This window comes from Diabrotica virgifera, chromosome 1 (assembly GCF_917563875.1).
Source record: "Diabrotica virgifera virgifera chromosome 1, PGI_DIABVI_V3a".
NCBI classification, from domain to species: domain Eukaryota; kingdom Metazoa; phylum Arthropoda; class Insecta; order Coleoptera; family Chrysomelidae; genus Diabrotica; species Diabrotica virgifera.
Window position 1 is genome coordinate 245,089,181 of NC_065443.1, and position 26,925 is coordinate 245,116,105.

General features: G+C 33.6%; 1 protein-coding gene across 1 annotated transcript; it reads right to left on the reverse strand.

The window, feature by feature from the left end:
- Positions 1-11,313: 11,313 nt before the first annotated feature.
- Positions 11,314-15,749, reverse strand: LOC126893249 (uncharacterized). Its single transcript, XM_050663238.1, has 2 exons — positions 15,614-15,749; positions 11,314-11,720 (listed from the first exon to the last, which is right to left on the reverse strand). Exons 1-2 carry the CDS (start codon positions 15,747-15,749, stop codon positions 11,314-11,316), a joined length of 543 nt encoding a protein of 180 aa, XP_050519195.1.
- Positions 15,750-26,925: the final 11,176 nt, after the last annotated feature.

The following is a 26,925-nucleotide window of genomic DNA, read 5'->3' on the forward strand; positions in this document are numbered from 1 at the left end:
ACTAGGGTTTTCATAACTTTTCCGTATAATCTACTGAGAGTGCTGGTAACTGAGATGCATCGGTATTTGTTTGCAGTCCGCGTTACCGATTTTTTATGGATCAGTATATTCCATCCTTCTTTCCAGCTTTCAGGTATATTATTTTTAGAGACAGAGAAAATTCTCTATAGGTCGGAGTGCAGAATCCTTAGAAACTATCTGTTGCCTGAGGTTTTTACAAATTTAGCCAATAAATAGCTGACATGGGAGATGTGAGGATCTACAATATACATTCTTCATCTGCCCGCTTATCTATGTATGTAGATAAAAATTCCAACAGAATTCTGTTAGTACTCAAATATGAGTAAAATGAAATAAGGAAAGACAGACTAAGATTAAATTCGATTGGGGGCCACCACCATCAGCTGACAAAGGTTTCTGCTTTTCAGCGTGTTCAGAGCCGTCTCTGGTGTATATTATTTTTGTTTAAGTCTCTACTAAAAAATTCTGTCAGCATATTAACAAGCGTTGGTGTTGCATTTTTCAGAAGTTCGGCACGGATTCCTTCTGGTCCATAGGCACTTTTGTAGTGCTGGTTTTTATAAGTTTGACAGTTACATAGGTCGTCTCCGATGATAATTTCGGTCCATGGATTTGGTACCTTTTAAGAGTTTGTTGGAGATATTCAGGTCTACACTCTTGCAGTTCTTTTGCGAAGTATTTTAAATAATTGCCCTTAATAGTTTATATGTTTTTTACTAATGTCTTCCCTCCTTAGATTTGGTATGTATAAATCTCAAAACTTCCGAAGACTGGCTTCCATCTAGACATATTGCACTTCCTTGCACTTTCGTTCCCACGTTTGGTTTTTATGTCCTATAACTACTCTTTTAAAACTTTTATCATTGACAGCGATATTGGTATCTATCGTCTACTTTAGTAATTCCCTAAGTGGTCCAGGTGGACCCCCAGGGGTCCACGAGGGACTCAACGGGGGTCTACGTTGGCGTAAAATAAAAATGGGGATTCACAAGTTTTAAGTGGGGGTCCACGAAAATTTTATAGTGATTTGGTATTTATTTAAACAAATTTGCATTTTTTTATCATAAAATATCAATGAAAAAAATGATGTTTTAATAGTAGGTTCTCAAAAATGTCATCATAACGCATTATAACAAGATATTTTGATTAAAAATAAGTTTTTGATCAAATTTTAGTGTAGAAAACGGTAAATAAAATACATTTTACATTTTACTCCATTCCCAAAATACGTGTCCTTCGATTTGACTGAAAATTTGCCCACACATAGCCTAAACACAGGACTTTAAATGGTTAGAATAATTTGTATAGTTGTACAATACAAAAAAATACGTGGAATAATATCAGAGTCAAAAATATAGGCGTCTACTGTAAGTAAAATTAACTCACAAAATATCGACCGTACGAAAAACATGGTTAAAAAAATTGTAATAATTATTGCAAACAAGATTTATTTGGAACAATTTCAGTTTCTACCATTTTTGCCAAAAAGTTGAAAATGACGGAGATATTGAACAAAAACCACTGCTATTCAATCAGGTTTTATGCTCGCGCCTTTACCGCATACGTACTACCTGAAATATTGATTTAAGCAAAAAATTAAAGAGATCAAAATTGTATAAAATTTAATTGTTTCCATTATTGTATAGGTACATTTTTGTTCTGTTCTACATAATGAGCAGAACAATGAATGGAGAGGAAGAAACCTACGTTGAGCTGAAACAGAATGCAGAAGCAGTAGGGCTAGCCATAAATACAAATAAAACAAAACTACTCATACAAACCAAATCAAATAGACCGGCGCAACAACACTTTATTGGCGATATAGAACATGTGAATAGATTCACGTACTTAGGAATGGATCTGGTTGCAAGCAATGAAGAAGAACCGGAAATAAATAGAAGGCTTGTGCTGGCAAATAAAGCCGATTTCGCGATGGGCCACATATTCAAATCGCGAGACGTACACCGGAAAAAAAAACTCCGGGTCTATAAAACAATAATCAGGCCCATAGTAAGTTATGGCTGTGAGTGAAACATGGGTGGTGACACAGAAATCTGCCAATGCATTAGATGTGTTTGAAAGAAAAATATTACTCAGGATACTGGGCCCAATAAGTGAAAATAACAACTGGTGAATTAGGTATAATAGAGAAATATACGAGCAATATAGCGCCCCAACTCTAGCACAATACACTAAACTGCAGAGATTACGGTGGGCAGGGCACGTGGTCCGCATGCATGAGAATAGAATCCCCAGAAAATTGCTAAATGCAAGAATGCAGGGAAAAAGACCTGTTGGAAGACCTAAAAAGAGATGGGAAGACGAAGTCGATGAGGATGCCACGAACTTTCTGGGAACGCGTTCATAGAAAAGAACAGCGGTAAATCGAAATGATTGGAGAAGCTTGTTGAAGGAGGCCAAGGCTCGATTTGGGCTGTAGTGCCATTCGATGGACGGACATTTTTGTTCTAAACTAATAATAAACGAGATAATTCAATAATTATGCTGTCATTATTTCCCCCCATAACTCGAAAATATCGACAGCACAAAAAAATTTATAATAAAAGGAATTATAGGAAATCATATTTTCAACAATTTCAGCCCTTACATTTCTCCTTTAAAATCAAGATGGCGGCTAACGCAAAAAGGCGGAATTCATTCGCGATTTTAAAAATGTAGCAGCAGGGGGGTACACCGAAACCAGTAAATTTGTTAAGGTGATACAGTAGCGATCAACAGGTAGCCAAAACGCGTTCCAAGATTGCGGCTGTAATTTTGAATATTTTTTCGAGATATTTGGCACACGTATTCGTAATATAATAAAGAATGGCGGTACAGAGCCCAATTTGAAAAATATATTAATATGTGAAAATTACTCTGTAATTAAATACAATATTAAAAAAACGAGCCTGTACCGCCATTAAGAAGAACAAAAAAATACACTTTCTTCAAATAAACTTTTTTATCCGATGCCTAGATTTTGTGTCATTTTGGAACTACTAATGAAATAACAAATTTTAGTAGTTCCAAAATGACACAAAATCTAGACATCGGATAAAAAAGTTTATTTGAAGAAAGTGTATTTTTTTGTTCTTCTTAATGGCGGTACAGGCTCGTTTTTTTAATATTGTATTTAGTTACAGAGTAATTTCCACATATTAATATTTTTTCAAATTGGGCTCTGTACCGCCATTCTTTATTATATCACGAATACGTGTGCCAAATATCTCGAAAAAATATTCAAAATTACAGCCGCAATCTTGGAACGCGTTTTCGCTACCTGTTGATCGCTACTGTTTCCTCTTAAACTGGTCTACGAGAAAAAATAGTTTGGGGACCTCTGGTCTACTTCTTTGGACATAAACCATTTGTGATACGCTCATAGTTTCATCTGTTTCTGTTGATCGATTTTATCACTCTATAGTCATCACTTTAAGTATGATCTTATTTGCTCTTCTTATGGAGTTCCTTTGAGCAATTGTATTATGTTATCATAAAGCATATTTGTGTCGAGGTTTATATAGGCGCAAGTATTGATAACATGCTGTCGTATATATTGTAAGTTTCTTTTTTTCAGTAATTATGTTTTATTAATTTGATGGGTTTGGTGAAGACCAATTAGCCAGACAATTGTCTCCAGGATTTATATACTGTCCGTATAGAGCAAATATTGTTGTTAAAATATACAAAATAAAAGTTAGTGTGAAACAAAGAATAGAAGACCAATGGTGCACTTCTGAAGAACAACAAAAGGAGATCTGTTGAAATGTAATTTATATGCTAGGACTCTCCGGAACCGTTGAACACGGGTATAAGATATTGTCCTTACTGAGGTAAGAAGAAAAAAGAGAACCCATATAAACGTATAAGACTTGGCCTTTTCAATTCAATTTGGTTAAAGGAAACCTTTAGAAAAATGATTTCATAATAATAAAAGTACTTATTCTGTATACTATTATTCTCTGTATTTTCCCCTTGTTATGAGATTGACAAGCATCTTATTAATTAGATTAGTTAATTAAATATTTTAATTGCGACTCATGAAACAAAACCAAAATTAAAAAAAAATTTAATTAAAATATTTTCAGGGCTAATTGATTGGATGTACCTATTACCTTTATTTTGTGCCTTCTAGTAATTCTCGTTGCTTGCTTTATCCAGGACAAAACAGGGAAAATAAATATACTCAAACTCATATAAATTTTATAACTACTTTTTATTTATGTATATACTATACCATAATATATAAAAAACTTATATTCTGTTGTAAACTCTCTTATCAAATCAAAAAAAAACTTTAATTCTATTATCTCCTTTTGTGAACCAAAATTCATTCAATCAAATCGGTAGACTGTTCTTATTAATATTAAAAAAACAAAATTTAATTTCCGCTTTTTAAATAGATTACTTATATCTTCTAGGAATTTGAGAATGAATAATTTATGCTGTAATATTATTAAGTTGACAAAAACAAATATGGTACGTAATGCAAAACAACTTTCTCTTTTCACAAATAATCTGACTTACCTTTTCTAACGTCCTAATTTCTTCTGCTGGATTGTGTTGTTCCTAGTTCTTCCACAACGTGCTCCTCGGATTCTGCAAACTGTCCTTCTTCTTTAAACTGTTTCAAAAAACGGCACTCGTTCGGATTCTCTCCTCAAATTAAAATCTTTGACTCAATAAAAACAATATCAATTTTTAAAACTCCAAATTTTTTTTTCCCAGCTCGGTATCTCGTGCAAAATTTATATTATACGGCTACTCGTTCCAGACAAAAACTGGAATCTATTCGGACACAAGGAGTTTGTACTTCCCGACTTGATCACAATTTCGTCTCACACGAATCTGCTTCCACGGCCACCAAATTAACACACTTTACACAAAAATACTACTTTCAAACTCGACTGATTGCTTTCGATGGTAATTATACAATGAATTCTTCTTTCTCTCATCAAACTATTCGAAACTCAACACTCCTTTCTCCTTCCATCGGTCACCTAGCCAATCACAAGCATTCTCCACACATCATATCTCTACTTTTTTTTAAGAACAAATAATATTTTATACAAATTTTCTTTCTTGTCAATTTCCAGGAGATATTAAAATTAATTTTACTTACAATCTGGAAAAACCCTCTATTCTAAACTAAACAAAATTGTTTACCATCATTTTTTTATAGGAAACCATTTAGGAAGCACTGTCTATTGTTCAATCAACGCGGTATCCATTAACTTCCTAAAAAAGCGTTTGTAGTCCGTTCTGTTGAAAAGTATAAATTGTTCGTAGAAACTTTACCACTAAATTTTTTCTCTTCCGCGAAACAATTGTTACGGCTAAATTATTTTATTTACAAAATTTGACATATACAGGCTCATGAAAATTTACGGTCTCGTGGTCTTTGGCATAAAATTAATTTTTTAAATTCTCCCATAATTATTTAACAACATATAATGCGAATAATTTTAGCAATATTTTATTGTGTAACAACCATAAAAATAAGTGAAAATAAGTACTAGCAAGTATGTCATATGTCACGACAATGTTTCTTCCAAAGATTTGATTCTTTAAATCACTTCTTAAAGTTTGTAAGGAGCGATATTTTTAATTCGGTTAAATAAAATATAGAATTTTGTATTTATGTATTGATAGTTTTTCAAAATTCGAAAAGAAAAATAAAAGAATTCTCGTTCTAGTCGTTATATAAGACACCTCTACAAATAGAACCGGTAGGTCAGATCTATTATTAAATAAATTTAATCTGGGTTATAGATCGATAAATGGTTGCGAAAAAATTTTCAATAAAGAGCTCCGAAAAGCAAATAATGGATAGGACTAGACTAGATTTGATATAATCGCTCCTAGAATTGGAGTGATGATGGAAGTGTGTTTAGATAATCGATTCTGAATTTTAAATTGTGAACTAATTTTGGCCATTACGCAATCAAGAAAGTTATCCCTTTTGAGGTGATTTGCGAATAATTGTGTCGGTTTCTGTTAGAAAATTGTTATACGTCTGCGAAGAGCAGGAGATAAACTATAAACTATAAGAAATTGAGCAATTTAAAGAACGTATCGATAAAAGGATATCACAGCTCTTTCGCTTATACTGCACATTATAGAGTGTTGGCCAAAGAAAACAGTCCACTTCGATATTTGGCATAAGTTATTAGATTTTAGGGAAAAGCCGAAACAGGTCGATTTTTGATCTAAGGGGGACACATTTTTATGGTACATACATCTGTCATTTGTCAACCCCCTCCCTTCCACTCCACCCACATCTTATTTTTAAATAGGGAATAGAGGTCGTGTGCTAGCTCATTTCAAAGGTTATTCAATTTTCTATTCAGTAATATAAATATTAACATAATTATATATACAGGGTGTTCAAGAATAAAAATTGAATTAAAAATTAAATTAATTGACACAAAAAGAAGAATGTATGTAATTTATTTAAGTTGAAATACATTCTACTGCTGTCACAAATCAGAAAAAATGTTTTAAATAAATAAACATTGCTTTTCGCTTGATTTCAGTGTTCAAGCTGCCACCCATCTGTCTCTTGGTAGGTTGAATATGGAATTTAAGCAACAAACAATGTTTATTTATAAAATAAACATTCTTTTCTGTTTTCTGTCAGCAGTAGAATATATTTTGAGTTAAACAAAGTACATAGATTCTTCTTTTTGTGTCAATTAATTTAATTCAAAATAATTTTCCTTGGACACCCTGTATAAATAATTATGTCAATGTTAATATTACTGAATAGTGAATTGAATAACATTTCAAATGAGCTAGCATACCACACCTATTCACTATTTAAAAATAAGGGGAAGAGGAAGAGAGGGGGTTGACAAATGACATATGTATGTACCGTAAAAATGTGTCACCCTTAGATCAAAAATCGACCTGTCTCGGCATTTCCTTAAAATCTGATAACTACTGCCAAATATCGAGGTGGACTGTTTTCTTTTATATTTACTTTTGAAAATAACTAAACTTGATTTTATTATGATAATGTATTTTCGTACATCAAAAAATTATGGAGAAAAGAAATGTACCGACTTATTTAGTATTCATTGACTTAGAAATGGCCTATATTATTACCTTTAAAAGATTGTTTAAAAGGGAGAAAAAATGTACAGGAATGGGAATATAACCTAGGAACAAGTAAAACATAACAAATCTTTTCAAATAATTATCGTTACCGATGAGGAAGATATGGATTACCTATATGATTCAAAAGTTAGCCGAAGAATACAAAAATTGAGGACTCATATTTAACATAACAAAACGGACCTTGTAGATGTGTAGATTGGAAAGGGCGAAGAAAGACACAGCCAAACAACTGTTGATTGGAGATATAAAAAAATGCGAAGAATTTAAATACCTTGGCACAGTGATAGCGAAAGGAGGAACAGTGAAACGAAACATCCAGCAAAAAATGCAACAGAACCGAAATGTGGAACAAACACTAAACTCATTACATTTGCTCCTAAAATTAGTTTACTACAATTCGGTTGAAGAATCAATTTTTACTTACGGATCTGAATGTTGAATAAATGGTGATGATGAAAGAGAAGAAAAACCTGAAAGTGGTAGAAATTGACTATACATATAATAAAAGTGTGTCGGATATCCAGACTTGATCACATCCCAAATGAAGAAATAAGAAGAAGAACAAGACGGATTTACATTACAGTAGATACAATATATCCAAACAACTTTTATGGTCCGGGCATGTCATGCGAGTAAAAGATGAATGCTGACCAAAACAGGTCTTAAACTATGTTGCATGGAATAGAGGAAGAATAGGAAAAATTGTATTGGAATCCACACCCAAACTCAAAAAATAAAACTAGAAGGGGGAGTTAGACAAGGAGACAACATGTCACCAAAACTATTCAATGATGTAATGCAGCATGCATTCCAGATGTTAGATTTGGAAAATAGGGGTTTGAATGTCCATGGGGAAAGGCTGAACCACTTACGATTTGCTGATGACATAATTCCAATAACCGACGACTGAAAGGAAGCCCACGAAATGCTCCAAGAACTACAACGAGTTTCCTAAAAAGTAGGTTGGAAATAAACTTTGGGAAAACTAAAATAATGACCAATTTAATACCTAACGGACCATTGAAACTAGAAAACTGCCATATCGAAACAGTTGACAAATACATCTATCTAGACCACGAAATACAAATAAGTGGAGACAACAAGCATGCGAATTATCTAGAACACGGATCACCAATTATGTTCTCTGTGGGTCCGTTTCGAGAACCTATCACACATCCCGGGTCTGGATTTAATACTGCTTGTTTCTCTTTTTTTTTTTTTTGTCTACAACTATAGTGTTCAACAATTTTATGTAACATTGAAAAATAATGAATTTTGAATTTAAGCCTTAAGGGAGGGGGGATATTGGTATAAAAATTTTGAAAATTTTGAAATTTTCGATTTTTTTATTATTTGAAATGAAAGTACGTAACTTCAGCAATGCTCTCCTGAAAATTCCAGATTGATTGGTAATAACGCGCCAGCGTTGAGCGTAGTGAGGAACATGTTCTCCTTCTCTTTTGTAAATTACTCCACGATTCATAAACATATGCTGGTGTGCATCACTTTACGATTTTACAGACAAAAAGGAGATTGAAAATAAAAGTTGTTAAAACTTTAAACTCGTTATCCTCAAAACTGCTCTTTTCAAAGGTGGTGGATATTAGAAAACTACTAGGCCGATCCACCTAAAATTTTGCATAGATTTTTGTTTAGACATTTCATGAGGTAACGCTGTCGGGATATTTTTTTGTTTTATGCTTTTTTTTGTTTAACAATAATAAATATGTTGATCTTCACCGTTTTTTATGAGTGATACCAAAAACTCAAAAATTGTTAAAACTAAAAATACTCGATAGCCTTACCTCAAGAAACTCGTAAGGTAATAAAATGTTTTTGAAGTTTTTCTTACGTCCACCGCAAAATCCGTTTTTTTGAGGTGTCTGTAAAAATTTGCTACTGTTGGCTTTTATTTCAATATTGCCTTGAATTTTTTTTAATATTCTTTGAATTGTACTGAATATGATTATTTAATTTAAAAATAAAATAAGTCTACTACAGTTTAAAAAAAAACACAAGACTGTGCTTAAAATGTTGATTTTAAACCAAACACAAATTCTGAATTTAATGACGGTCCGCACAAAACTAGCCTACGGTCCGGATGCGGACCGCGATCCGCTATTTGGTGACCCCTGATCTAGAAATTCCCTCTCCGTGGGGAGTCGTGTTTGGTATCATTCGATAGATTTTTGAAGAATATTGAACATTTTTTTAGTTTTTTGATTTGACGTTTATTTCTCAAAATATTCGCTTTTTTCTTGTGAAACTCTGTGACTCACTAATTTTCTTACGCCCTGCTTAAACCGTCAGATTTTTAAAATATACACTGTTCTACATGTACTTTACTTACCTTATCATAATCTGACGATTTCGAGTTTTTCTAAGGATAGATTTTTTTTCGGACCCCCCTTAACGAACTTCCCTGTATTAAGATCAAATATATGGTAGAGGTACATTTACAAGGTACAACGATTCTCCCATGTGATTTTCTGACGCACTCGCGTAACCGCAAAAACTCTGCTTGGGTTCCCGTACCAATACTTGCTTTAATGATGATAAATTCTAATTATAAAAAAAATAAATTAAGTACATATTTAAAAAAAATTGTAGTCAACTATAAATTTTTATTGGTTTTTTTTATGGTGATATAGAAAAAAGAGGAAGAAATTAATCTTCTTGTAAACATAGCATATATAGTTACGCAACGATTATAGTCTAAAATTTCGCTGTATGATTTCGTCGTTGGTGGCAAATTTTGGTGGGATTGACTTAAGAAATCTCGTGTTACATACCTGTGGACCTGAATAATATTAACCTTTAATCTTGACAAAAGAGTGGCCGATTAAGTTCTAAATAAAATTGAAATGTATTAGGATTTATAAAATGACTTACCTTACGAAAAAGGTTAGTGAGTTTTGGAATGTGGAATGTGCAAGATATTCGGACTAGGATAGATGAAGTGTTAACAAGAGTTAATACATCAAAATAATATTTATTAACATCCGAAACAAAAACGAAAAGGAACGAAACAGACAGAGGTGCGTGTGTATGATGACAAAGAAAAAGGTTTTACCTTTTAAGAATATTAAGAGATATTAAGAATAGCTAACAGAAAAAATAAAAGGCTATATATAGCTAAGATAGATATGAAGCTAAAATATCGTGAATCGATTGTAGTGAGCATAAGCAGCTCTAAAGATGAAAAGGATAAGCAAATGATCTGCAAAAGAAAAAGAAAATTTTAATTATTACTATCAAAAGAAAATGCAATTAATGGAATACAGGAAGCAATTACGCACAGAGTCGCACCTCATTACACTTCATTCCAGTGTTAGGCCACGGTTATATTGGATGCGTAGTCTGACGACCAATCAGTCGGACATAAACGGACGATCTTCGTAGTGTGACTAGGTGGTTGTATTGCATGCGTTTAACTGCGACTTTGCGTTCAGAAAACATTGCTGAAGATGAAGAATATTTATTAGAAAATAATTTTTTACGCCTTTTGATGTTAGAAAACCCAAGAATATGGGTAAATGATTTATATAGAAATAGAGAAGAAAATGGCGAGTTTCACTTAATATGGAATGATTTGTTACACCAACCACAGAAGTTTTTTGAATATTTTCGAATGTTATCTCACACATTTAATTTTATTTTGTCTCATATTTCCGGAAGACTGGAAAAACAGTCGAACTTTCAAAAGTGTATTCAACCAGCAGAGAAACTGGCATTAACGTTAAGGTAAGTCATCACGTATTATTGTAGAAATTATTTTTTTTTTTTTAAATATTTTTTACACAAAAACTTAAAAAAGAAATAATTTTTTATGCAGTAAGGATATAAAAACTAAAATAAACTAATAAAGTGCTTTCATTAAACTACTGAAAATTATGTAAGTATTCTCGAACACCTGAACATCCTGCTTCGTTTTGATCCATTTCTTCATCCACTGCATTAGTTCTTGTCCAGACAGACTGAGCACATGGCTGGACTTCCAAAAGAAATTGTTGTATTTTTATTCGTACTGACAATTTTTGGTCTTCGGGTATTTTCTTCATGTACGGCATCAGACTCATGAGGAAATGAAAGTCACTATCTTCTTCCTTTGTGCTTTCCTTACACTTTTCTCTATATGCTTTCAGTTTTTCTTCTTCTATAGCTACCATTTTTTCATATACCTACTGAAGATTTAGCTTTTTTACTCTTTGTACCCGTTTCCTTATTTGCTTGAGCTATTTTAGCAGCCTTGGGTGTCGTAGTCATAGTGTCAGTATTTAATTCTGGATCTGAATTAAATTCAGAATTATGATTTCTATCATAATCAGGTTCAGAGATTGAATATGGCGTAGTATTTTCATCGTATAAATTTTCTTGTTTATTGAGAGGAGGAATATTTCCTGTAGCATTTCTTTGGATCATGTTGTCTTTTAGGAAAAGCATCAGTGTGAAATAAGGCCATTTTGATGGTATTGATATTCCACCAGCATCTCCGGATCGCCCTTTTTTGTTTTTGCTTCTATGTAGTTCTTTTCTACAGTTATCTCTTAGTTCCCGCCATTTCGATTTGAGTACATCACCTAAAAGATAAGAAGTAAATAGTATGTTTTGCAAAATGAAAAATTAAATTTGGATTGCGTTGAATTAAAACGCAATTAATAGGTTAAAAGTGGTGTTCAAGATGCGTGTGCCAATAATTTTTATCTAAAACAATTATCTATAATTATAATAACAATTATCAATAATTATTAGTATTTTCATTTTGTTTGTTGTTTTAGATATCTTTCCACTGGACTCGCTTTTCGCTCTTTGGCGTTCTCATTCAGAATATATCACACAACTATAAGATTAATTGTTTACGAAACATGCACTACTTATTATATGGGAAACTTTTTAGGAAAGACATATGCCTTTTCCAACAGAAGACATGTTTCGATCAATTTCCAATGATTTTTTTAATAAATGGAATTTCCCGAATTGTATAGGGTGTATCGATGGCAAACATATAATAATAATAATAATATGTAAGCACTACGAGCCTAGTAGGCCCATGGCTTGATGTAAATACCAAAAGGTAAATACCAAAAAATAACATTTATTAAATGTTATATGCACCCTCGGAGGAAAAAGGAATGGATCTGAAAGAGCAATTTTATAGCAAATTAGATGAAGTATATGAGGCTATACCCAGGTATGATAGGAGACACTAATGCCAAAATAGGCAGAGAAGAAATATTAATACCCACTATAGGCAAGCACAGTTTACATCCAGAGACTAACGAAAATGGATATTTCCTGGTAGATTTTGCCAAAGAAAAGGGACTTATAATAAAAAGTACGTACCACCAACGAAAGGACATTTATAAGGGAACATGTAAATCTCCAGATGGCCGTACAGTCAACCAGATCGACCATGTTTTAATTGAAAAAAACGAAGAACACTGCATAACAAAGGTGAGAACATATAGAGGACCTGATATGGACTCAGACCATTATTTGGTCGGAATATGGATGAAACAATTAGTACCAACTCTTCGAAACAAAAAGAGATTAAAATACGAAAGAAACAAACCAATTAGATTACAGACAGAATGTGAGCAAACGTTGTATGGACAAATTATTAACAACAAATTAGAGAGCATAGTGGATGAAAGGAATGTAGAATGCATGTGGGGAACATTAAAAGATGTAATTAAAGAAGCAGCAAATATTTCCAGCACCAATGACAACACAAAGAAAAAACAAAAAGAATGGTTTGATGAAGAATGTGAACAATCATTGGAAGAACGGGCCAAGCTACGATTAAAAATGATAACTCAAGGAACAAGAGAAGCGCAGGAAAATTACACTAAACAAAGAAATAGAACCAAAAAAATACTACGAGAAAAAAAAGGAAACATTATGAAGCTAAACTGAAAAATATAGAGGAAAGCTACAAAAATAATCAAATAAGGAACCTGTACCAAGGGATAAAAAATGAGAAACGAGGGCACCAACCGAAAACTGTACATTATAAAGACAAAAATGGAGAAATAATTATGGGTGAACCAGAGATATTACAACGCTGGAAGCAGTACTTTGATGAGCTTCTAAATGGACCTGAAAAGACAGACGATAATAACGAGGAAACAGAGGATCTAGTAAATGAAATACAAAATCAACAGGGTGAAGAGCAGGCTCCGACTATAAGCGACATTCAGAATATCATCGATAAATTAAAAATGAACAAAAGCCCAGGAAGCGACGGCATAACGGCTGAAATGATTAAATTTGGAGGAAATCAGTTAGTAGAGAAAATCCATAAACTAATTAATAATATATGGGAACAAGAAATACTACCTGAGGATTGGACAGAAGCAATACTGTGTCCTATTCACAAAAAAGGAAATATGGCTGATTGTCAGAATTATCGAGGCATAGCACTGCTAAACATAACGTATAAAATATTGGCTATGCATATTAAAAACAAATTAACAACGAAGGTTGATAAAAGCATAGGAGAATATCAAAGTGGGTTCAGAAAAGGCAGAAGTACTGTGGATCAGGTCTTCACACTACGAGAAATACAGGCTGAAAGCTACGAATATAATAAAGACACCATGGTTCTTTTCATTGACTTTAAACAGGCTTTCGATCGAGTGAAAAGAAGCGAGTTATTCACAGCATTGCAAGACATGGACGTTTCTCCAAAGCTTATTAGAATTATAAAATTAACTCTCCAAAGAACAATGAATAAAGTCAAGATAAACAATACTGTAACAGAAAGCTTTGAGGTCAAACAAGGAGTGCGGCAGGGTGATCCATTATCGTCTATAATGTTTAGCATATTACTAGAAAAGGTTATACAGAAAGCAAACATTAATAGAACAGGTCTGATCTACCACAAAAAACATCAGTGCTTGGCATTCGCAGACGATTTGGTAATCTTGGCTAGGAGCAAAATAGAACTTATCGAAACAGTCATGAAACTCGAGGAGAGGGCAGCAACCAAAGGATTGTATATAAATGAAGCAAAAACAAAGTATATGGAATGGACAAATAAGCAATTCGTTCGGGGGCAATACATAACAATGACAACAGCGAAGGGAACACAGTATAAATTCGAAGAAGTTGAGAGATTTGAGTACTTAGGAACTGTCTTCACAAGAGATCCTAACTGTGAAGAAGAAATACAAAAGAGAAATATGTCTGGCAACCGCGCTATATTTGCTCTTAATGGGTTTTTAAGAAGTAAAAATATATCACGAAGAGCAAAACTAAGAACTTACAAGACCGTAATAAGGCCGATAGTAACGTATGCTTCTGAAACATGGGTCACAACAAAAAAACATCAAGAATTGTTATTAGTCTGGGAGAGGAAAATACTGCGCAAAATCTTCGGTGGGAAAAACTTAAATGGACAATGGGTAAGAAGAACAAATAAGGAACTAACTGAGCTCTACCAAGATCCTAACATACTAGCAGTAATTAAGGCGCAAAGACTTAGATGGTTGGGCCATGTGCAGAGGATGATTCCATCTAGAATTTCCAGAATGGTACTAACTAGTGCATTGGCAGGGAAAAGACGAAGAGGAAGACCGAGGTCACGATGGAGTAATGGAGTTAGAGAAGATATGAGAAGAATTAACGTAAGGAACTGGGAAAGAAAAGCGACTGACAAAAGGGAGTGGAAAAGAATGGCAAACATATTCGAATACGAAATCCCTCCAATTCAGGATCCATGTACTACAACTATAAACGATATTTCTCTGTAGTACTTCAAGCAGTTGCAGACGCAAAGTACAGATTTATCTGCGTTGATGTTGGGGCTATTGGAAAACAAAGCAATGGAGGTGTTTTTTTACATAGTTCCCTATATCAACATCTTGAAAATAATTCGTTAAATTTGCCAGAAGACAGAGCACTTCCACAAAGCACTGTGGTACTTCCGCATATCCTTCTTGGTGATGAAGCATATCCTCTGAAAACCTACTTAATGAGACCCTATCCCAAAAGAGATTTGCAGAAAGAAGAAGAAGTATTTAACTATAGACTCAAGAGCGAGAAGAATGGTAGAATGTGCTTTTGGCATATTAACGTCCAAATGGAGAGTATTAAAAAACGATATGGAAGTTTACCCCGACAAAGTTGATATAATTGTAAAATGTACATGTATTCTTCATAACATTGTCATTGACCAAGAAGGTATAAAGGAATTAAATCTTCCAGAAACAGTATCAACTATGGAGACGTACCAACCAAATAGATCAAGAATTAACAACAGAGCAAATCGACAAGCATATGATATTAGAAATACCTGTTTTAATAGTAACGCTGGGTCCGTTCCATTTCAATATTATCGTTTTTAACCTCTCAAAATATAAAATGCATATAATTTAATAATGGCGATACTAAAAATAGTCTGTAAGTACCTTAGTATGTATTAAATAAATATTAGATTAAAAACAATGCATATATCTATAAATATACTTACTGTTTTCTCCCATTTCTTTTGCCAGGGATATCCACATCTTACGAGCCATATCTCGGTTGTGGTAATCCTTATTTGTTTGGTTCCATAATTCCTGTCTTTCGAATACTCCCAAAATTAATTTTTCAATGTCCACCATTTTCAATTGCCCCAGGAAAAAACAAACAAGTTTAGAAGTATTTTAAAATTTTATATTATATGTTTTTCTGGGTAAAATATGAAGGTCCTAAGTATAGCATAAATGGTTGAAAAACGTAAAATTCGAATACTTGTTTTTGTATGGTTTTTTCGAAATTATGGCTATTTTGCAACAAGGGTGACTATTTTTTAAATTTTTAACCAATTCTATATGATAGGAAATTTAATTACGCAACTTTTATGTCTGTACAACTTTTCTCGGAAATAAACACTTTTAATGTTATAACCAAACATTGAAGAAAAAAATCGAATTTTTCTTTCATTTTTTGACATTTTGATTATTTAAACAATGTTCCGGACCTTTTTGAGAGAGAGGATAACTCAAATATTATTATTTGAGCTATTTTCAAGCAATTTCTGCAAAAAAATTTGAGTCACGTCTCAACGTCCAAATGTACTAATATTTTTACAGATGCGCGCTGGTCTATTAGTCGTGCATACACGTGCATAAACTGACGGCTATTACTTATTTAATATAACCGTTCTTAGTTATCTGCCCGTGTTTGTTTTATTCGTCCGACTACGTACGAGTACGTCTGAGTCGTTAGTCTTCAGAGTACGCGTCCAATATAACCGTGGCCTAAGCACAAACACTCCCACAATCAAAATATCAATAACCACATATACAGACACCAATAATACAACTGCGAATCGGAGATGGCCGTAAGCGTTTATTCCACGGCTACACGGATCCTTTTCAATTACGAGCGGCGCATCTCTTCACTACAGAGTTCCACCGCCCAGAATGGTTTACATGTTCATAACACTGGTTAGCCTGAGAGTCTAGAGCTTGATAGCCGCAAGACTGATTATTCTTCTTTGGTTCTCTCCTTAAATACACTCTCGGCTGCCCGACCTGAATGCCTCGGAGTAGAAGTGGAAATGAGTGAGGTTGCGCTGGTATTGGAACGCGTGCGGTTCTCTGCTGTTGATCTGTCTAAGGTCAGGCTGAAGGCATACCGTTACAAAAGCTCCAAAATAAAGGATAATAACGTCTGCTACTCCAGTATATCGAGAAGCAGAGTGTGGATCAGATCATCATTTACTAAACTAGAGAAACATTTTTTACATTTAACGGGAGTCAATATCGAAATGGAGATCAATATCAGTTACAATGAAATACATCTCAACCAGGACGTATAATAAATTCTACAAGGTTTTAAAAATAAGTCCACCCAGTTTGTGCAAAAAAAATGGTAAATTTTAAATTAAACAATATTTGTTGGTCCTAACTAATTGAAATAAATCTTTAAAGCTCTTTAAAAAGTTGCAGTGGAAGCTATTGGAGAAGTTGATATTATAGAGGATATGAATGAAACTTATAGAAGAATAACGGATTATACCAATTACCGAGGGCTTAGAACAATCAACTCAATCTCTAGTATGTACGGAAAGATAATGAAAAACCGAATATAAGATTCCTCGGAAAACACTGAAAATTCTTGTATAATGTCTAAAATAAACGATGAAAAGCGATTGGAAAAACACATGGTATCTACTGATATTCAAAAAACATAATATGATAGTGTCTTCGTTAATCTATCAAAAACAAAGTACGTAGTAGAGAGAGATATCTACTTGCAACTAGAGGAACACAACTCGAAAATACTGATACATAGTTACAAATATTTTGGTGTAAGCATAAAAATGATGGTCGGAATATCAAAGAAATGGCAACTAGAATTATTGGACAAGGTAATTATACTATACGTCAACTGAATCGTATACTCTTCGTCTGGAAATAAATTGTTAGCGTAGATATTTCCAACTTATTAGAAACGATATAAAATAAAGAATACAATAAGATATAGAATGTTGAAATCAGAAAGATTATGGGTATAGACATCGATATCCTGGAAACTCTAGAATGCAAAAGGTTGAAACGGTATGACCATGTGGAAAGGATAGATTATCAATGATGGCCAACGAGCATATATTAAGCCGGAGATACACATGCCTCTAACCAGCACACTAGCATACCAGTACCTAGCAAACACCAGCTACTGTCCCCAAACTAGCAAGTGTGTACGTTAACTGGCATGCTTGTTAATGGGCATGCTAGCTAATCGAAAAAATTTGATTTTTAGTGCTAGTAACGTGCTCTGAGATGCAATTCGTATGCGTGTGGAGTGGCACAGGCATGTGTGAACGAGCGCTACTGCCATGCCAGTAGCTTGCAAATACTTTAAAGACCAAATCGGTTGTTTTGGTAATATAAATTGTTGTGTAAATTTCAAACTTTTTAATTTAATAAATGTCTCGTTGGGGCGATAAAAAACCATCATACTTTAGTATTTTTCAGATGAAAATCACTCAATTTTTTACTGGCACTGGAATGTGTAAAAACCTACCCTGCTTTTTTAGCTTTCCAGTATAGGCAAGCGAGCTACAGCTACTGGTATGCCAATTACTCGCAATTGTGTTTTGTGCACGCTAGTTACTGGATTATCCCAGCAACTGACATACCAGCTACTTTCCTAACTTATAGGCATGTGTGTATCGAGCTTTTACAGTCGATCTTCACACACTGTGGGAAAAGAGATTGAGCAAGATGATCGTGAAGACAAAAAATAAACTATACAATAGAGAAAAAAGTTCGACAATCAGATGACTGGATGGATCGCAAGCGTTGGAAGCTAGTATGCGAGAAATACCGACATTATTAAAAACTAGTTGTCACATTTACATACTAATTCTATCGTTCGCGGTAGCGATCCTGTACTTGTCCAGGATTACTTCGCATGCGCACTTTAAAAAAGAGCGTTCGCGGTAATCGAGTTCTGAACTCCTAGTCCGGGATTTTGTTAGATTTGTCGTTCGCGGTAACCGAACTGCGAGTTCGGAACCAGTCCAACCGATCCTTGCGATCTGAAGCGAACTCGAAGTCTGAATATAGGTACGTACAGTAGGAATTTCAAAATACTTACAAATATTTCTATAATAGGTGCGTTCGCGGGTACAGTTGACAAATTGTCGCCGACAATTTCTAACCTCACTTAATATAAATAATACCGTTAATAGATAAAAATATAAGGTATACTTACTTTTAATTAATATTTATAACTAATTACTAAATTATACTAGGTAAATATAATTTTTATATTATAAATATAATTATAATTAGGTAAATATAATTTTTATATTTATCTATTAACGATATTATTTATATCATTTTAAAGTGCGCATGCGATTTCTGACATTTTATCCATATTTCTGACAATTTCAGGTACCCGCGAACGCAACTAATGTTTTGTGCTTTAAACAGCTGATTTGTAGCGGTGTTTGCTTTTCATTCTGTGCTTATTTCATTTGCTGTGGTTTAACTCAAAAGTTTAAAAATTTATTGATTTCCAATAAATTCTTTTTTACTTACATACTTTGATGTATAATTTTTACAGTAATATTATCATAAAAAATAAATCATTTTTTTTTAATGAAGGTACTAAATACTGTGTGTATCTTTAAAGTTAAATGTTTATTATATTTGTGATACAAAAATAACCACTATAATGTAAAATGTACTACTTGAAATCTTTATTAGACGAGGATATCCTAATAGGTCTCGATCCCGCGTTTGAAAAAAAAGTTGATTAATAGCAAGCTGAAAATTTGTTAATAGCTTAAGGGTGTCTAGTCGGACAAACTTTGATATATGGGAACACTGGAACAGGGGAAGTTTTAATATTGTGGAACAGGTTAAAATTTAGAACGGTCATACCACGAAAACGTCACATGTATTTTGTCCGACAGAACAGACTTAAACTCTCCAAACAGGATTAAACTCTCATGCAAAAATCAGACTACTATTTATCACCAAGTGGGCGTTTTAATGAGTGGAACATGTAGAATATGTCAAATGACAGGAAATATGACAGGTGATAAATAGCAGTCTGATTTTTGCATGAGAGTTTAATCTCTGTTCGGAGAGTTTAAGTCTATTCTGTCGGACAAAATAAATGTGCCGTTTTCGTGATCTGACCGTTCCAAATTTTTAACCTATTCCACAATTAAAACTGCCCCTGTTCCAGTGTTTCTATATATCAAAGTTTATCCGACTAGACACCCTTAAGCTATTAACAAATTTTCAGCTTGCTATTAATCAACTTTTTTTTCATACGCGGGATCCAGACCTATAATATTTTATAGGGCTTTTCATCGATTGTCATTTGTTTCGAGCTTGTGTCATGTGTCACATAATATTAATATATCTACGTCATACGTCTTTGGTTTGTATCTCTTTTTTCCTTGCCTAAGGTTTGTATCATTGGTATATATAATAACGTATGACGTAGATATATTAATATTATGTGACATATGACAGAAGCTCGAAACAAATGACTGTGAATGAAAAGCCCTATTGATAAACAATACATAATATGGACGTTAATATTAAAATATGTAGGTATGTATTAGAAATATTAAAAATACTCCATGTACCTAACCTAATTAATAAAAATTTTACAATACCAGTAACCAGTATAAGAGGACAAATTTTTTTCTTAGAAAAATATTTGTAGAATGTTTTAATATGACCTCGTAGCTTATTAAAGTCACTAAAACTTATAACAATAAAAGATTGCATTAAACCATGCCTATTCATACTATAAACATATATCTGGTTGATATATCTGGCTAATCTAGTAAAATGTTCATGCAAATCTGAATTAAAATAACAAATTCATCAAAATAAGATGGACACATAAAACTAGGTTATAATAGTGTTATGGACTAGTTCTAAATTCGTTCGCGCTGTAAATCAATCCTGAAATGATCTATGAAATGATGAAAAGTACAGGTGCGGTAGCACGCCATATAGAATTCTATTTTAGTGACGTCACGTTGCCTAGAAACCGTCGATTCTCCCATTATGAAATTCTATTTTGTGACGTCAGCAAAATAGAATTCTATTTGGCGTGCTCCCACTGCTGGATCGTTACCGCGAACGAAGCTAATTATACAGTTTCAATACAAATATATACTCCATCTAATTTACTTACCGTTGCACGTCATTCGCGTCATAGCCCGTGACGGCACATGATACCAACACGAAATATTTAGTCGGTAGGTATGTTCTTTTGTAGAATCCTTTTGCCGAGTACACTGGAATTACAGCCACTAGACATATTTTATTATATACGCGTAGATATAATATTTGAAGATTTCTATTAATGTTAACCTAAAGAAATATACAATAATATGTTTCGTTTAATTTGTATAAATGGATTGTAGAGCGTTTTTATGAAGCACATTTGCTCGGATCACACTGTAACTGTAATCAAACGAAGGTGACAGTCTGGCATAAATTGGTAACATTTATTTGACAGTTGCTTTATTGACACTTTAGATTTGTTTTTATTTTTTACTCTAAGTCTTTGTTTTATTATATTTATTGTTTTTATTATTTATTTTAAGGTGTAAGATTATAACTTAATTCTAGTTTTCTATTTCTAATGTTTTTATTTATTTACATTGAATATTAATTTGTTTTGTTGTATAATCCAAGTTTGCAATAATTATGTGATCTATTTGATTTAAAATCGATTCAGTATTTTTTTTTATACTTTGGCAACAATATCAACTTAGATCTCTGACATAGATAATGACGTGCAACGGTAAGTAAATTAGACAAACTGTAAATCCATAAGAGCTAAAAGAAGTCAAAAAATATTTATAATATCTAAATTAATAATCAACTATTTTTAATGGAATAAGCCACAATTTTACCAAAAAAATGATTTTATTAACGAAGCTGGAAGCTCAAATCGGGTTTCGTTGTCAAAATACAAAATACTAAAGTTTTTTTTTTAGTATTTTGTATTTTGACAACGAGACCCGATTTGGGCTTCGAAACGTTAATAAAATCATTTTTTTGGTAAAATTGTGGCTTATTCCCATTAGAAATAGTTGATTATAAAAATGCCACAAGGAAATAGCTTCAGAACAACATCTAAATTAATAAAAAATTATTTTCCTAATATTGTTTAAACTTTCTTTTTAATATTATTTTTAAAAATTTATTTTGTGGAAAAGTATTTTAATATTAGCGCCAACTAAAAAAGTGTCTGAGGCTTCAAAGTGTCCACAATAATGTAAGGGCGGTAGATAGGTAAAAACACCCCTGAAACATATCTCTAATATTTGTGCTACTAATTCGATGTAATCTGTATCGTCTTCCGGTCATTCATTTGCTCTATCCACAATATTAGCAAAATATATATGTAATTCGTGACCGACAAAATGGTGCGGTTTTCTATAAAAGAAGTTCCGGCACTAAATCATTACCTATTTGTCAACGACTTGTCCTAGATTTGTACCTGTCCTTTCTAATAAGCGTCTGATGCCTTAACGTAAAGAAAAAGCTCTGTATTTCAAGCGTCTTTGTCTTTGTTGGCACCGCTTTTAATTTTTTTTTGTTTATTAGGCAATCTGTTATAACATTTAACAATAGGCACATTTTATCTGAGAAATAATGACATGAAGAGATTGTGACCAGCGCCACACATCTCTATAGAGATAATATTAAATTACTGTATTACATATACCTATTAACTTAGCTACTGTAACAATATTAATGTCTGTGCGGTAAATCTAATGGTGTCTGTCTCTTTAACCGTTTTGTTTCCTGACTGTTGTCTAACAAATTAATTGCAAGCACATTCGCGTGGCTTTCAAGACGTACGATGTATTTTGCACTTAACTCCACTATCACTTCACTGACGGTTTTGGTTTCCAGATCATTGTAAATATCCCAGTTAGTAACAAACCACGGAGCATCGATTATTGAACGTAACACCTTGGACTTGAATCTCTCAATTATGGATACATTCGACTTGGATGCTGTTCCCCCAGAGCTGCAGACCATATGCCCAGACTGATTTGAATATTGTGTTGTAGACTAGCAGTTTATTTCTTGTCGTGAGCTTAGACTTACGCCCTAGAAGCCAATAATGCTTACTAAATTTTATGCCCAGTTGTTTCCGTTTGTTCCATATATGGGTTCTCCAGGTTAATCCCCTGTCCAAGTGCATGCCCAGATATTTTACAGAGGTAACTGAGGGAATTACCTTATTATTTACTGTTACTGTAGGTGATTCACCGTGACATTTTGTAAAAACAATATGGTTTGATTTTTGTTCATTCAATTTAATTCTCCAATTTTGTGCCCATGTATTTATTTGATTTAATACTCTCTGGAGTTTTGCAGCAGCTTCGACGGGATTTTTGTGTACTGCTAGGATTGCAGTATCGTCTGCAAAGGTGGTGGTCGTTGTATCACGATTTGTGGGTAAGTCGGCTGTGTAAATCAGATACAGTTGTGGTCCCAGAACACTTCCTTGCGGTACCCCTGATCTGATGGGATATAGTTTTGTATAGGTTTCAGTGTGTTTCAGTTTCTGCTTCAGTGATGTCTCTAGTCAATCTAATGGTATGTGGACGTCCATTATCAGGCAAGAAAATTAAATTTTCTCCCGTTGCACCTTTCCAGAACATAACTACAGGTTATCAACTTACCTGTGAGCAATTAAAGTTGATTTAATGAAAGCTAAAGGAGTTTTTTTACGGATCACAATTCCTCTCTAGAACATTACACTTCATCTTTTATATTTGAAGACACCAATTTAGGCGATCAATCTTGTGCTGCCTGGATAACTCGGTAATCCATAACTGTTTCCTGCTGTATACTTCTTGGCACGATCTCTTCTTCTTATCGTTTCAACTGAAAGAGTTACACCTGTAGCTTCCAAAAGCTGCCTTTGGAGCTACAGGTGAGAAATGGTTGAGTGTCTCCCAGCTAATTGGAAAATTAAACTATCGTGGCGAGCCGTTATTACTTTTTAGTGACTTTCCCTTGCTTTATTTTTGAGCTTTCTTAGTCCTGTTACCTAGCATGGGTTTTGGACAGAACGCCCTGTGTTACGTCTAGCTCTACAGCTATGTCCCTCTGAGAACATTACTTGATCCACAAGACCAATAATCTTTCCCCGTTGTAAGTTCTATAACCCCACATGACGCATATTTTCGTTTTTTGACGCAAAAGTTAGTTTATTTATTTTCGTTCAATTTGCAACTCAAGCAAATAACCTATACCGTACCGAGCTGTACTATTTGATTGTCTTGTAGGTTTGTTTATTTTCAATAAAAATCTTTATTCTTTGCAACAATAACAATTTTTTTCAAAAGAAATAAATATTACTTTGAAATACATGGTGATTCCATATAAGTTTGGGTGTGTGTATGTGTGTACTCACAGTAATTATATGTAAGTTGGTCTCGTGCTGCTCAGAATAGTGATGCACCAATAATTGTAACGATATAAGAGAGCACTGTTTACAGCAGTAGCAGCAAACACAATGAAGATTAAGGTGTGTTTCACCAAAGCAACATATACATACTTCAACTTTTGTGTTTTACAATGTTGAAGTAGGTTGAATTCATCATCATGTAAGCCTCCCGTAGATGTGTCCATTCATATCAGTTTGCTGTTTTTTGCATCCATTCGTGACCAGCCATTCGCTTGATGTCATCAGTCCATCTTGTTTGAGGTCTAATCTTGATTTTTTTTGATTGGCCTTGGTCGCCACTCAAGAATTCGCTTTGTTTAGCTTGTCTACGTATTTATAATTTTTGTCAGTGGCATTACAAAGACATGTATGTTGTTTATAATTGTCTATTAAATTAGTGCAGGCTTCTACAGCCCATTTAAATGCCATTTTGATAACCAAATTTAGAAAACAAAACAAACAATTCGAACCTGTTAACAACTAGCGACTACGACTAACTACAAGTCGTCTAGACTCTAGACTGATATTAACATTTGTCGCTCTTGCACAATGTTGTAAGATGTCCTTTTATCTTTACTGCTTTATCTTTTATCTTTACCGCCGAAGACGGAAACACACAACATACTCCAACTGCAACATAAACGTACAGCAACACAGTGTAACAACAGCCAACTTTTATGTTGTTGTTGCAGTAAGTTGCGGTATGTTGCTTTGGTGGAGACAAAGCTTTATGTAGGTAATAGATTGTCAACTTCCTAGGAGAAACTGAACCTTGAAAAAGTAGGTGCTATTATATTAAATATCAAGATGCAAGTTCCAAACTCTATTCTATCAAAGCAGGCGTACCACAGGGTAGCGTGCTGGGACCTACCTTGCATCTCTTGTTTACCGCAGATATACCTCCAACTCTTCAGGAACCACTAGAAGAGAGACCAGAGACAACTACAGAAGAAATGATGCTAGGAACATTAGCCGACGATACTGCAATCCTAGCCTCACATACTGACCCTATTTATGCATCGCATCTCCTTCAAGCGTATCTAGACAGAATACAATATTGGTTTTTGGAGTTAAAAATTAAAGTCAATGAAGGAAAATCTATTAATGTTGTATTTACAACACGAAGAGGAACCTGTCCTGTAATTTTAAACAATCATCAATTACCATGAACCAACGAGGTAAAATATCTTGGTATTCATCTGGACAGAGTCTCAAATGAAGGAGATATATCTGGATCAAGAGAAAGCAACTAGGTCTCCAATATGCATTGGTTAATGGGACGTTCATCAAGACTATTTTTGGATAATAAATTGCTGCTCTATAAGGCAAAGACAATATTTAGGCCGATCTGGACATATGGGTTGGAACTATGGGTAACAGCCAGTCTCTTTACCATCGAAATACTCCAATGCTTCTAATCAAAAACCCTCAAAACAATCACTAATGCACCTTGGTACATCAACAACAGAATTGTTTATCGAGACCTTAAAATGGATATGGAACAAGAAGTCATCAAAAACGTAGCGCTACATACATTGCCAAGTTGGAGGATCATGAAAACCAGTTTGCACTTAACCTCCTCTAGACAATTCCCAAGAACAACGTAGGTTAAAGAGGTTCAAGTTCAAACCACTGAACTTGCTATTTAGAGTAAACTTGTGAACTAATTAGTTAGTAGTTATAACATGTAATTATTTCCTATATAACTTTGTAAAAATTGTACTTTGATTTTACCAGTGGGTAAAATCCTTCTTGTCCTTAGTCAATGTCATTACTTTAGTTTATTATTGACACTCAAAAGATTGCAAAGTACTTTTAAATAAATAAAAAACAACGATATTTTACTTGTAAGTTTACATTGTATGTGGATACACATTTCATACAGCGTAATTAAAAAAGTATTTTACTGTGGAGTCGATTTTTTTGCTCGCAAGTGTAATTATTATTTGCGCCAAAAAATGCAAATAAATATTTTAATACATACGTTAACTTGTTCAAGTTTGTAATAACGACAGCACGATGGTTTGAAGATCAAATTAAGTATTTAAACCCGTAGAAAAAAGCAATGTTTTGAAGCATCTATTATTTTTTATTATCGATGTCGGAGGTGGTCCCCGAATTCATTCATCATTTTGATTCTGTTTAGAGTTGCGTAACGATCATCAAAGAAGCTTAATCGCAATTTTTGAATTATTTTAATTACTCCTTTCCTCTCGTCGGTTGCGAAATAACGAAATAACTGGCGGTAAACCTAATCAAGTAATAAACCAATCATAATAATAATAACATCATAATGTATTATGTAAAATTAGGATCACCATGAAATACTTCACACCTAAGAGACTGGCACCAACACAAACAAAAATCTACGGAAAAAAGGACTAAATACGAAATCCACGAAATACTTATACAGAAAAAAATATCAGAGAAGATTGCTGAGAATGGAATATTAGAAAACGATAACATCGAGGAAAGCTGAGAGAAACTCAAAAGTAACATAATTAACGCCGCAACAGAATCACTTGGAGAGAGGAAAGTAACGAATACTAATACATATATTAAAAAAGAAAACCCCATGGTTTAGAGAGGAAGCGAAGATAAAATGTGAAGGTGTACTAGAAAATGAGAAGATCCTAGCGTCACATAGTGACCATATTCATTGCTCGCATCTCCTTCAAGCGTATCTAGACAGAATACAAGATTGGTTTTTGGAGTGGAAAATTAAAGTGTGGAAAATCTATTCATGTTACATTTATAACACGAAGGGGAACCTGTCCTCCTATAACTTTAAACAATCATCAATTACCATCATCCAACGAGGTAAAATATCTTGGC

What these genes read in the sequence shown, in the direction of transcription:
- LOC126893249 (XM_050663238.1), bottom strand. Translation starts at nt 15,749, where the DNA reads ATGGTGGACATTGAAAAATTAATTTTGGGAGTATTCGAAAGACAGGAA. An exon ending in AAAAGAAATGGGAGAAAACA is followed by an intron (nt 11,721 to 15,613) that starts GTAAGTATATTT and finishes CTTATCTTTTAG; the next exon opens with GTGATGTACTCAAATCGAAA.